The 13,358-nt window shown below is 36.7% G+C and overlaps 1 protein-coding gene across 1 annotated transcript; it reads right to left on the bottom strand.

Moving 5' to 3' along the window:
- LOC122093467 (receptor-like protein 33) lies at positions 1 to 12,614 on the bottom strand. The gene is made up of 3 exons (XM_042663818.1): positions 12,573 to 12,614; positions 9,000 to 12,131; positions 1 to 549 (listed from the first exon to the last, which is right to left on the bottom strand). Exons 1-3 carry the CDS (start codon positions 12,612 to 12,614, stop codon positions 1 to 3), a joined length of 3,723 nt encoding a protein of 1,240 aa, XP_042519752.1.
- Between the last annotated feature and the right edge of the window lie 744 nt (positions 12,615 to 13,358).

The following is a 13,358-nucleotide window of genomic DNA, read 5'->3' as shown; positions in this document are numbered from 1 at the left end:
TCACACCCCATCAAGACGCAATTCTATCAACATAGATAGGTTTTGAACAAATGCTCCCAAATTAGGGATTTCAAGTTGGGAAAACCCATAATTGTTAGAGAGGTCAAGAAAAGCCAACTTGGTCAGCTTAGAGATTTCAAATGGGATTTGGCCTCCAAATTGGTTTGAAGAAAGATTAAGAGAAACAAAATGTGTGAGTTGAAATATTTGTGATGGGATTCGTCCTGAAAAATCATTATTGGAGAGGTTGAGGTGCATTAACCTGGTGAATCTGTCAAACCCTGAAGGAGCAAAGTAGTTGAAATGATTCCATGAGAGGTTGAGCATTTGAAGGTGATGAAAATGGAATAGGCTGCTATTGAAATGGATAGAAGCGGCGAGTGATAAATCAGAGAGGTCAAGGCTAACTACATGACCAGTGGTGTTGTCACAGGAGATGCCTTCCCAGAAACAACAATCTGTATTTTGTCTCCAAGAGTTGAGGGGATCATCATCTGGATACGCAAGATAGTGCTTTTGCTTCAGTTCTAGTAAAGCAGACCTCTCATCCTGAAGACATAATTGAAGAGAAGGTGATGGAGAAGAAAAGATACAAGTTTGAAACGGAGAGAGAGAGAAGAAATAGAAACACCAAGACATATTTCTATGCCTTAGAGGAACTAAAAAGAAAGGATGATTAAGAGGGAGAAGATATGGAAAAGTGTTCATTCATTGATGAGAGCCACCACTGGTTTGAGTTTATATAGACACGAGGTACCGAGGCAAGAGGAGGATCTCATACGGAACCCCACATGACATTTGTTTAAATGCCTTAAAAAGAAAAAAATGATTAAGAAAAAATAAATTACGCACGTACCATTGTAGTGCATTATTATTAAATGATATTTTATTTCTCGTATGATCACTTGGCTTTGCTTTGCTTGATTTTCATATCTCCGTTTCTGAAAACAAGAAAATATAGAAATGGTAAAAACAAAACATTGTCAAATGGTACCTAAATAACGTGGTCTCGAGTGAAGAAGACTGACTAGATTGAGCTTGCATTCCTCCACTAATTAAAGTGATCTGAAGGTTTAAAGAGAGCCTGGTCTCCACCACTAATTAAAGTGGTCTCAAGTGGGACCAACTGGATATGAAAATCAAAACATACGAAGTTATTATTAATCTACGAAGAACTTACTAAGCTACGCATCCATTCCTTCTAACCCCTTACTTTTTATAATCTGCTAAGAACTAACTATAAGGTGCCTCTATTCTTTTATGGGGAAAAAGAATGATGTCAAGTCGTGTGACCCGTGCTTATATACAAGAGTATGCAAAATTACTATTCTACCTCTACAAAATTGAAAATTTCATTTATATTGATACCCCTGCATGCGTCCTTATTGGCCACACAACCAGAAAATGACATCATGCACCCTTTTCTTAATGACATATCTCTGTAGTAAGCTCATCCAGTGCCAAATTTTAAGCTCGAGTTATTTCACACAAAATTTCAAGCTTAATGGATCAACCAGTCTGAGTCCATGCATGAGTAAGTCCTGTTCAAGGCTGGATTTTAGGTTTTTTTTTTTATTATTTTGAGAGAGAGAGAGAGAGAGAGAGAGAAATATAGAATGACGATAAGGCTTAGATGCCCACTTGACAATGTATAGAATGACAGGTTCTCTGGGTGAGGAGTTAAAAGACTATAAGAGTCCGATTTCCTCCACTAACTGAAGTAGTCTTAGGTGAGAAAGACTACCCAAAAAAAGAAGCATTAAAGTTTACTCTACTAACTAAAATAGTCTTAGGTGGGAAAGACAGACCAAAGTGAAGCATTAAAGTTTCCTCCACTTAATTAAACTGGTCGTTATGAAGCTACGAAGAAGTAACACTAGCATTAGAAGCACTGATAACTTTGATGAGGAAGGTTTCGGGGAAAAGTTTCAATAACGTTTCGCTTAAGGCAGACTTGACTTATGCCCCTTAATGACACTAATACCATTATGTAAGTGTATTATAGGCATCACAAATCCCACTAATTTGAGGAAAGACAATTATGAGATTCAATCTTTACTTTTCCATGGCTTTCCTCTTTCCTCGTGTTTATACTAGGATTAACTTTCAATAGCCTTTCATCCGGTAGGGGGCAGAAACGATATTACACATCCTTCCTCTTTGCGTCTAATGGTTGATGTGACTGCAGTATATGGATACAGTTATATGTACACAAATTTTCCCAAAGTTTAATTATGATTCAGAGATGGTGGAAAATAAAAGAATTTGGATTCCTTTGCTTTGGTAGACCCTTCTCCATGACACTCTTTTATGTATGGAGCCTTCTCACCTTGTACCCAAATGAAATCAAAAGGTTTCAGGTTCTCCAATTGACTTGAAATTAATAAATAACTTTAACTCCATAAGATGATCGGAGTTAAATTGAGCTAATGAATTGTAGAAAAACACGGAAATAAGAAAATTTCATTGGATTGTTACAATAGCAAGTAACCCATATAATAAGGATCCCACCAAAATAATAATAATAATAATAATAATAAAGCTTGCTTGGATTGGATTTAACTATTTGAATGAAATTGAGGGTGAAAAAAAAAAGGGAATATTTGAATACTATTTTGATTTGTTTGGCTGGTGTTGGGAATAATTTGAATAATTGAATATGCTGAAAGAAGCGGACCATAGTGAGAGATAATTTGAATTGCAATGAGCCAGACCTATCTTGGGCTAACCTGGGCTTATAAAAAATATAGCAAGTTATAAGCCCAAGCCCAAGCCCAAGTAGCTCCACATTGTGGTCCAGTCCTTGTGGGAAGGATCTTCTGGACTCCCTCAAAGGCCTGAAATGACATAACCATGGGCTTGGTCACTGTTGAGTGAATTATGTAACCAGGGAGGCTATGTTTGGTTGTAAGGGGAATAAAAGGGAAAGGAAATAAAATTTTTATACTTTAAAAAGAAATATATATATATATATATATATATGAAATCATTATCTATGTGACTTTAATATTAACTTCAAATCATTCCATATTTTGTCTTAAAATTTTACTTTACTTTGCATCCAAAACCCTTTGCTATAGTATGTAAAATAAAAATTACATGTAAAACACATTATTACTAAATATGGTTTAAAAATTAAGTATTTTATACAATCATATGGGGTAATGACTATAAATATTTCTTTTTAAAGTATGAAAATTTCACTTCCCTTCCCTTTAAATTCTCATTGTAACCAAACGGAGCCGAAAGGAATACGAAGAGATGAAGCCATGGACCCAGATATTTATTTCAAACATTCAATATTAAGTAGAGTCAGCAAGGTTTAGCTTTAGCGTGATGAGAATGAGAATGGCTAGGTTTCTACTATATACCTAATAAGATCGCATTCAAACCTGTCTTTTAAAAACTTCTGTTCTGGTTTTAGGGTCGATGCTGTGAGGACTGTGGTTCTATACTAGTCAGGGTAAACAAGAGAAAATGTTCAAGAAACTATTACTTTTAATGGTAGTGACTTTGACTACCATTTTCATTCCAGAATTGGGGATTTTTTTTTTTTTGGGTAGAAAGAGTTGGAGACTTGGACTAGTGGAGAATGAGAAGGATAAGGTAAAAGCACGGTTTTAGTATCGGTATTGGTATTGGATTGACTGTATCATATTGATATCTGCTTATAAAAATGTGGTTAAACTTAGGGTAACATAATATAAGATGACAATTGTATGAAGACTGTAACTTCCTCAAGTTAGGAGAGTAATTAACCTTTTTTTTTTTTTTTTTTCTCTTTGTATAAATTGAAAATCTATTTTTGTATATGGTAAAGAATTTATTTATTTTTAGTTCAACCTTCTCAGTACTAGCAAAGCTTTCTTCCCAGCAGGTTAGAGTAGGGTTGGCAAAGAGCAATGGTGGGGTGCATCAATTCATCCCCTTGGCAAGTTATGTCTCTTTCAGACTTCTTCTCGAAAGAAATAAATAAATCAAATAAAAGAGAAAGAGAAAAAATACATTTCATTATTTGTCACATGGAAATACATGGGTAAAGGCCACATGGCAAATAATGAAATAATTATACTTAGTGGAGCATAGGAAGATAATAATAATAATAATAATAATAATAATAATAATAATAATAATAATAATAATAAAATTATTTCTATCATGCCTTGAAGAACAGTAGAAGAATGGAGTTGAAGAAACTATAGGAGGTATTCGATTATGTCAATTGCATAATTGGAATAGATTCAAATGAGGGAACATAAGGATGTGGTTTCTTTTTAGAGTGATTATTAGGACTAAGATTCATTTGGTTGGAAGAAAGGTCGTATGTATTCTAGGGTAACTAACAAAATTAAAAAAACTTCACTTTTTAGATAAGATTTCGGAGAAAAGCTATCAAAATTAAATTAGAAAACATGGAAGATTTTATTTTTTTTAAATGAAACAAGAAAAAATTAGAGTGGGAAAAGTGGGAAGAGGGAGTAGGAAAACACAAGGGAAAATGCGTCCAGGCTCATTTTCTCAATTTCATGGCTTTGAAATGGGTCCATCAAAATCTCAAACTTCAAACTTGTTTGATGGATATGCAAGTCTTTAATAACTTTGATATGTGGTATGCAAGTCTTTAATAAGTTTGAAGATATCGATTTACGACTTACTCTAGTAGTTGGCTCTAATTTTTTAAGGAGATTTCCGGAGACTTGATCAATGGATCAGGTCTTGTAGATGGCATTTAAGTCACAGAACCATCATAAACTACTTTTAATATTTTTCCAAGAAACTTCTTCTCGTCTGTTGGAGCTTTCAAAATTTACCAGTGGAATTGTATTTATCTCACTTTTTCTTTTAGATTCAAGTTCATGGACCTATTTACACTCACTTTACAGTCTAACCTTATGCACCAATATCTAGTCATATATTAAATAGCAAATCAACCTAACTTCTCTATATGAAAATAAAATGCTTTATAATTAATTTTAGCTTTTATATAAGACTAATTGAGAATGGATAGTTGATAAAAACAATAGATAAATTTTTCATACATAGATTATGTGGGTCATACTCATACCCCTTTCTCTCTCTCTCTCTCTATATATATATATTATATATATATATATATATATATGTGTGTGTGTGTGTGTGTGACATGATATGATGGCAGCAATGGCCCCAAGAGATCCATTGCAGCACCTTCACCACCATGAATGCACTCGTCATACCACTCCACACTTTCACAGTCTATCCCTTGGTGTTGTTGGTGCTTCTTCTACATTAGTTCATCATTTATTTTTCCATTTTTATTGGGTTGATCAAAACTTCGCTAGTATTGTTGGGCATCTGGCCGATCTGACCAGCCAAGGAAGCAAAGAAATTAAAACACCTAACTAAAACATTTCAAGTTTGGTTTTGATTTTAAAATTGAAACCATGATTCGATTTTGATTTTAAAGTTTAAATCGTTTAAATAAACCGTTAAACCAATTACTATATGCATAGTGTGTTAAAGTCATTCAATATTAGATTTACATACATTTCAATAAAAAAAAATTTAAGTTTATATTAAACAACTATTAGAAAAGCATATAACAATAAACCATTCATTTTTTATTTTATTTTTGTTAACCAAGGTGTCTGGCCCAACTTACGCGCATCTCGACTAATCGTCGGGGAGAAAAGCATATAACAATAAACCATTAAACTCAATGTTACAATTTACATCCATTTCACTAAAAAATTTATAGGAAAAGAAGCTGTTTGGATAAAAATGTTAGAAAAAATAAGAAAACCATTAAAACAGTAAAATAATATATTTTTTTGAAAAAGCAAAGATGAAAATGTTCGATACAAGCACCTGTTCCTGGTAATTCCTAATTTTTTTTTCTCCTAAAAGAAAAAGAACAAAAAGTTCTGATTTTGGTTCGATTAACCATCAAATACTGGTTGTTAAGATACCGGTGGCCCTGCCCGTGTTTGGGCAACTCTGGGCCTGGAATGAGTCTAGTGAATGGCCCAATGAATAGGTGGAAGCCCAGCACCAGCTCGGTATACAATACTAGTATGTACATATTTGTTATTTATGATCTTTACTAAATATTTTAAAGGAAGAGAGAATACTACCCACTATCGTGTATCTATGCCTAAACATAACGGTTGTGAAAAGATCACTGCACATGGTGCTCATTATTCTTGCACGAGCATGTCTTTCCATTGGCTCCGCCCGATGATGTATACCTACGCCAATGGGTAGCACTCCTATCTTGAATTCAAGAAAAAAGATAAAATAAGGAAATAGATGGATTGGATTTATTGATGAAGCTTGACATCTTGTCCATATTGAAGAAGACCACCTCATATCCTCAGAGCATTTGTCATTGAAAAGTGTCCCTTCAATCAAAAAGATTATTTTGTCATTCTAAAGTGCCCTTCAACCAAGATTATCCATTTATCCCCAATTAAATAAGAAAACAAGTAATTTCAATTTCTAAGTAATAATTCCCATAACTCCTCCTTTCCTATTGAGAAGAATTTTTCTGGTTCAAATACCAAGAAGATAACCGTAAATTAACTACCGAACACTCTACACCCGCTCTAATTCTTCACCAATGCTCTACCAAAAAAAAAAAACTTCACCTACACCCCATCATGCCAATCCTGTGGAGCAATGCAAATTCACGTACATAACATATATCAATGTATGCTTTTTTTCTTTTGGGTAACTTATCAATATATGTATTTATGCAATAATACTCTTTATTTTGAAGTATAGTATAAGGCAAAAAGTCAGAGGGTGGCCTCGGCACAAGAGTATGGATCCTCCATGTTTTTTGACCTAGTAGTTGTGCATTATGACCCTCTCCAAAACCCCACAATGGCTTTTTATAACATAAATAGCCTTATCCATTTGGTTCCTCTACAGCTTGGGGGTGTGTTGCCAAACTGATGGCACAAGCTGGATAGGTGACACATGGTGGTCTGTGGAGAGGGTATTTTCCTACTCAATCCTCCGTGTTTCTCGTGTTCAGCCGAATCCCTACACCTTCATTGTCCCCCTCCCTTAGATCTATTGACCACACCATGTGTCATCCATTTAGCCTGTGCCACCAGTTTGGCAGTACACCCCCGAACTGTAGAGGAGCCAAATCCGAGACATAGCCACGATGCCTAGACATAGGGTTATGCCTCTATAGGGCCATGACCAGAAAACATTGTTCCCGAATCTTGTTGAGAGACCCAGCAGAATCCCCTTTACCAAGATGCCACGATGCATGATGAAGAAATTGTAAGGTAGTCTCACATCAATGATGTGATCAGCCTCAAGGGTTTCTCTCCTCTAAGCCACTTTAATCCCTGCCAATTATCACCAAACTAAAATCAACATAAATGCCCATCACCAATCATCACCCATTAATAGATAGATAGACCCATCTAGCAATTTTTATTTTTTTTTTTATTTTTTTTTGGGGGTAAGAACGTAGTGACAGAAATGAAATCGTTTGTTTCCCCAGCTCTGAGTTGGTCTTTCGTCTGTAGATCTAAGGGAGGAGAACAATGAAGATGTAGAGATTAAGTCGAAGGTGAGAAACAAAGAGGATTGAGCAGAAAAATACCCACTCCCTCTTCGTATCTCTCTCCCGAGTCATACCTTTTCTGGATTCAACCATCTCTCCCTCTCTATTTCTGATTTTCTTCTTCTTCCTTTGCAATCCACTGATGCTTAGCAATGAATCAGACATGGTTTGTATTGTAGAAAACAAACCCGATTTAGCAAAATCATTCCACTATTTGTTGACAAAATATAGTAGCATATACAGAGAAAAGGGTGAAGGGATCATTGGTAGGTAAGTGGGCTGTGGCAATGGATGGACCTGCAAAGTCATTTGTTTGCTCCATTATGCATCTCACGGATCTAGAGTTCTATACCTGCGACCTCCGCAAACCACAACACAGAGAGAGAGAGAGAGAGAGAGGAAATCTTTCCGCCCACCTCAAATCAAACAACCTTAGAAAAAAGGGAAACAATTGAACAAGTAATCAGACAACTAAAACAATCTAATCTTCCACTTAACAAGAACTCATGAACCAGTGACAATGATCTCGAAACCCTAACACCAGTGAGTTTATAAAGCAACAACAAGAGCTATTTCTGAAATGCCATCAATCACCAGAGCATATTCTCCAAAATACATCGATTGTACTCTGCAATCTGGGTTTCTTATTTGATTGTGGATCTGTGTACAAAGGCGCAAGGGAGGGGTCTGCGGGAGATCTCCAAAGCAGTAAGGTGACGATTCAGAGGTCGGACCCGGTGGTGATGGATTAGTCAACAGAGGTGAGGATCTAGGGAGGAACGGGGTGGCATGCAGGAGGTCGAGCATCTCACCGTGGACCTTGTTGGGGTTAAAATCAACCAATGCTAATTCGTTGAAAAGGTGATGATGGTCTAGACAATGGCCATGCCAACATTGCCAGTGCCGAAGATGGAGATCTGCGAAAGAGACGAAGAGGGAAGAGGAAAGAGGAAGGGTATTTTTCTTTAGGTTAGTCAAATCCCATGTGTTTTTCACATTCAGCTGAATCTTACATCTTCATTGTTCTCCTCCCTTAGATTTACAGACCACCACGTGTCACTCATCCAGCCCGTGCCATCCGTTTGGCAGTACACCCCCGAGCTGTAGAGGAGCCAAATGGCTATGTCCCACCCAGAAAATTCTGCCCCTTAAAATTCGTATCCAATTTTGAGCATGTAAGAAAAGTAATCTTGCAAATAGAAAAACATGATACAAATTAAAGGGGGCACAACATCTCACTTGGCCTAAACATGAATACACACAAACATGTAAGCATAATAGAAGGAAAAAACACTACAAAACAGAACAAAAGAAGGAAAGAGGTACATTTCATTGAGATATAATGACAATTCTCATCATCTGGAGTTTAGAGATTGATTCATTTCCCTCTATTGTGGCGTTTGATTTTCCTTGACCCTTTTCTCTGTTTGGATACCACAATTCTTGAAATGAACTCAAACCATCTGGTTTTTCTCCAAAATAATTGTTGCCCAATGACCAAACCAGTTGTTAAACCAGAGCAATATCCTGCCAAGGCAAATTTCCAATCAAGTAAAGATGTTGAATCATCATCATTTTGTTGGAATGATGTTGACGTTGGCGGTAATGCTTTATCAAATACTCCACACTTTCTTGACAAAGGTAACCCACATAGTCCTGCATTTCCCTCATAGGAAGCATTTGTAAACGTGTCAAATTGGCGACCTTGAGGTATACTTCCTATGAAGTTGTTATAGGATAGATTCATGACTTCAAGGAACGTCAAACTTGTCAATTGCCTTGGGATCTCTCCTGATAATTTGTTTCTTGAAAGATCTAACGATTCAAGTTCGCTTAGATTCCCCAATGAAATTGGAATTTGACCTGTGAGACTATTTCCTGATAAGTTGAGTACTTTCAGTGCTTTTAGATTGCCCAAAGCGTGTGGAATATTTCCCTTGAAGTTGTTGTTGGACAGATCCACGGTGGTGAAGGCGGTTAAAATCTTTTGCAGGTTCAAGTATAATCCCTTCTCCATAATTGCAACTGTGTCCTGATAGTAGGTGGTAAAAGCTTTGAGATTTTGGTATCCCAACTGGGAAGTACCCCCATCAAACATCATTGCCTTCCAATGACAAATATACTGCAGAGGTAAACTTCCTGTGAACTTGTTGAAAGAGAGATCAATGACATGTAGATTCGGGAAGGGAGAATCAACATGTGTGACTTCAGCAATGGGACCACTAAATTTGTTAGACCTCATCACAAGAACCTGCAATTCAGAGAGGTTTTCCAACCAATAGGGAAAGGTATCATTCAACTTGTTCTCTGCAATATCTAACACCGTGAGTAACTTGCAATTGCCCAGTGATCTTGGAACTTTTCCTTGAAGCTTATTTTTATTGAGTTTGAGCGTGTGCAGATTGCACCCATTTTTGAAAGTAGAAGGAATGGGCCCATATAATTTGTTGTTCTCCAAATTTAGTACCCCCAAGCTGCTATTGCCGAGGCAGGTTGGAATGTTGCCACTCAATTGGTTCTTGGACAAATCCAAAATATCAAGATTGGTTGCCTTGCAAATTGAGAAAGGGATTTTACCAGTTAACTTGTTGTCTGAAATTGAAAAATAAAAAGTGGCTTCAGAGAGAAGGGACGTGAGATTCCCTAAGATAGGAGATGCAAACTTAGTGTCAAAGCATGATGGAACTATTGATGGACACTCTTGTATCATGTTTGAGTGAAGATCAATTACCCGAAGGTTATTGAAGGAATGATTAGGTAATGGCAATTCCATACCTGAGAAAAAGTTGTTAGAAAGGTTTAGGTAACTCAAACTCGGTTGCCATATCAATTTGGGTATTGTACCGGTTATTCTATTACCAGAGATATCTAGACCACTCAATGCCTTTTGGTTCCTAATTAGAAAATCTGGGAATTTACTTATGTTACAAGAAGTCATGACCAATGACAAAATTTGAGCATTGAATACTAAGTTTTCACCACTACGATGATTGCTGGACAAACTATGATCATACGAAGAAAGATTTCTATCTTCCACTATGTAGCCAAAGTCATTGAATGAAAGGTCAAGATACCGAAATGTTCCTTTGATCTTGGAAATTGATCTCATCAGATCTTGTCCTTTCAAATGATTGCCACTTAAATCAAAATACCGTGGACTAGAAAAAGAAGAGATGTTGTGAATAGGCTCATTTACGACCCCACTAAATTGGTTATTGGACAAGTGAAGGTTACTCAATGATGGGAGAAAAAACAAATAAGAATGGAGGGGCCCTTGGAGCAAATTGTTGCCCAATTCTAGTGTCTCAAGATTGGGAAACCTCTCCCAAAAATAGGAAGGGATTTCACCACTAAAATTGTTGTCTGAAAGATACAAGGAGGTAAGTTGGGTAAGATTTGCAAGACAAGGAGGAATTGGTCCAAAGAAGTTGCAATCATTGAGATACAATTCCTTCAAAAACTTGAGTTTCCCAACTGAACTTGGGAACTTCCCTTGGAAATTTGTGCTGCCAACATCCAGATATTGAAGAGTAGTGTTGACTTGAGGGACTTCAGGAAAATGAACCGAGAGGAGAGGATTATCATATAAGGCTATGTCCCTCAAGTTCGGTTGAAGAAAAACATTGCTTGGAAAATCTCCATGAAGTCCGCAATTGCCGAGACTAAGGATAGTCAAAGAAGTTAGGTTCATCAAAGAACTAGGTACTGTGGAAGAGAGATTGTAGTTGTCATCAAGGGAGAGCTCCGAGAGGAAACGAAGGCTTGAGATGGATGCATCCAAGGGACCTGTAAGTGAACAATAACTCATTGACAACACTTGAAGGTTAGGCAATGCAGATGATAAGCGACGACACCAATACTTATTTTCTTGAGCTGACAAGTTCAAGCTATCAAGACGCAATTCTCTCAACATAGATAGGTTTTGAACAAATGCTCCCAAATTAGGGATTTCAAGTTGGGAAAACCCATACAGGCTAGAGAGGTCAAGGAAAACCAACTTCGTCAGCTTAGAGATTTCAGATGGGACTTGGCCTTCAAATTGGTTCGAAGAAAGATCAAGAGAAACCAAATATGTGAGTTGTGATATTTGTGATGGGATTTGGCCTCCAAAGTGGTTCCAAGAAAGATCAAGAGAAACCAAATCTTTGAGTTGTGATAGTTGTGATGGGATTTGTCCAGAAAAATAGTTTGAAGAGAGGTTGAGATGCATTAACCTGGAGAGTCTTTCAAACCCCGATGGAGCAAAGTGATCGAAATGATTCCATGAGAGGTTGAGCATTTGAAGTTGATGAAGCTGGAAGAGGCTGCTATTGGAGTGGATAGAACCATGCAGTGATGAATTGAAGAGATCAAGGCCAACTACATGACCAGTGTTGCCATCGCAGGAGATGCCTTTCCAGAAGCAGCAATCAGTATTTGGCTTCCAAGAGTTGAGAGGATGGTAGTTGTAATATGGAGAGACATGGTAATGTTTTTGCTTCAGTTGCAGCAAATCAAACCTCTCATCGTGGAGACATAATTGGGGAGAATCAGGTGAAGGAGAAGGAGAAGAAAGGAAACAAGGAGTCTGAAACAGAGACAATAATAACAATAAGAAAAGGAAACACGAGGACATACGCATATTTGTATGTATATGCCGTGAAGATGGAGAAGTAAAGAAGGGACGATTGAGAGAGAGCAAGATTGTCTTATGATTAAAGTAGTGTTTGATGATCAATGGGAGGGTTCCCTACGTTGGTATTTATAGACACAAGATGGAGAGGAGTCGTCAGGAATAATTTTAATTAAGTGCTTTGAAAAAATGATACAAAATTACAAGAATGTCATTTATATTGCATTATTATGATCGAAATGATATTCTTGTAATTTTATTGATACATAAATATCACTTATAAACACATCTGTACGTTGTAGCTTTAGTGTGATGAGAGTGGTTACGATTCAATCATATATACCTAATAAGATCGATCACATTTGATAATAGTAAAACCCGACCCAAAGGCCAAACCTGACAGGTCTTGTGACTTCCAATAGTTGGTGACTTCACCATTGATTTTCATTTTCATTAATTCTAGAATGGAGACTTACTTATGGGGAATGGAAGGATGAGGTAGGAGTGGCTGTGGTTAAATTCAGGAATATAAGATGGTAATTGCATATTTGGAAGAGAATATTCAAAATTTTTAGCTTCTTTTTGAGTGTGCATGAGAATTATTGTTTCATGGCCTCAACTTAGGAGAGTAACAGCACCGGCTCTATCAAGATTTGAAACTTCAGGGATCCATAATTTGAAAATTTTGAAGAAATATAACAAATTGTTTCATGGAACACAAGACTTTGACCAATGCTTCTCGACAACACTGTAAGGAATGTGTTTCTATAATTCTATGTATGTGCACTTTTTTCAACACACGCCATTCTATTCATTGTCCATTTTCCATGGAAAAATCCAACCATGATGACTATATAACGGGTCTTCTGGGGTGATAAGGCAAAGGGAATCTTGACGATGACTTTCATTTTTAGAATTGAAAGACTTGGACTTGGGGGGATTGGGGTATGGGAGGTAGGATAAGGCAAGAGTGGCTGTGGTTGAACTAGAAAACCTAGATGGCAAATGCATAATTGTAAGGGAAATAAAGTTTAGATTCTTTTAGAGTGATTATCAGGGCTCTAGCTTTATCCAGTAAAGAAAGATGAGGATTGAGTGGCTATATTCTTTTTAACACAGGAATATAATTTGCAATTGCCTAATTAGAATTTGAGGTATGGGTTCTTTTAATTTTAGAGTGAT

This window comes from Macadamia integrifolia, chromosome 2, assembly GCF_013358625.1.
Source record: "Macadamia integrifolia cultivar HAES 741 chromosome 2, SCU_Mint_v3, whole genome shotgun sequence".
Taxonomy (NCBI): Eukaryota; Viridiplantae; Streptophyta; class Magnoliopsida; order Proteales; family Proteaceae; genus Macadamia; species Macadamia integrifolia.
Note: the sequence above shows the minus strand (reverse complement) of the source record. Positions and strands in the feature narration are given on the sequence as shown.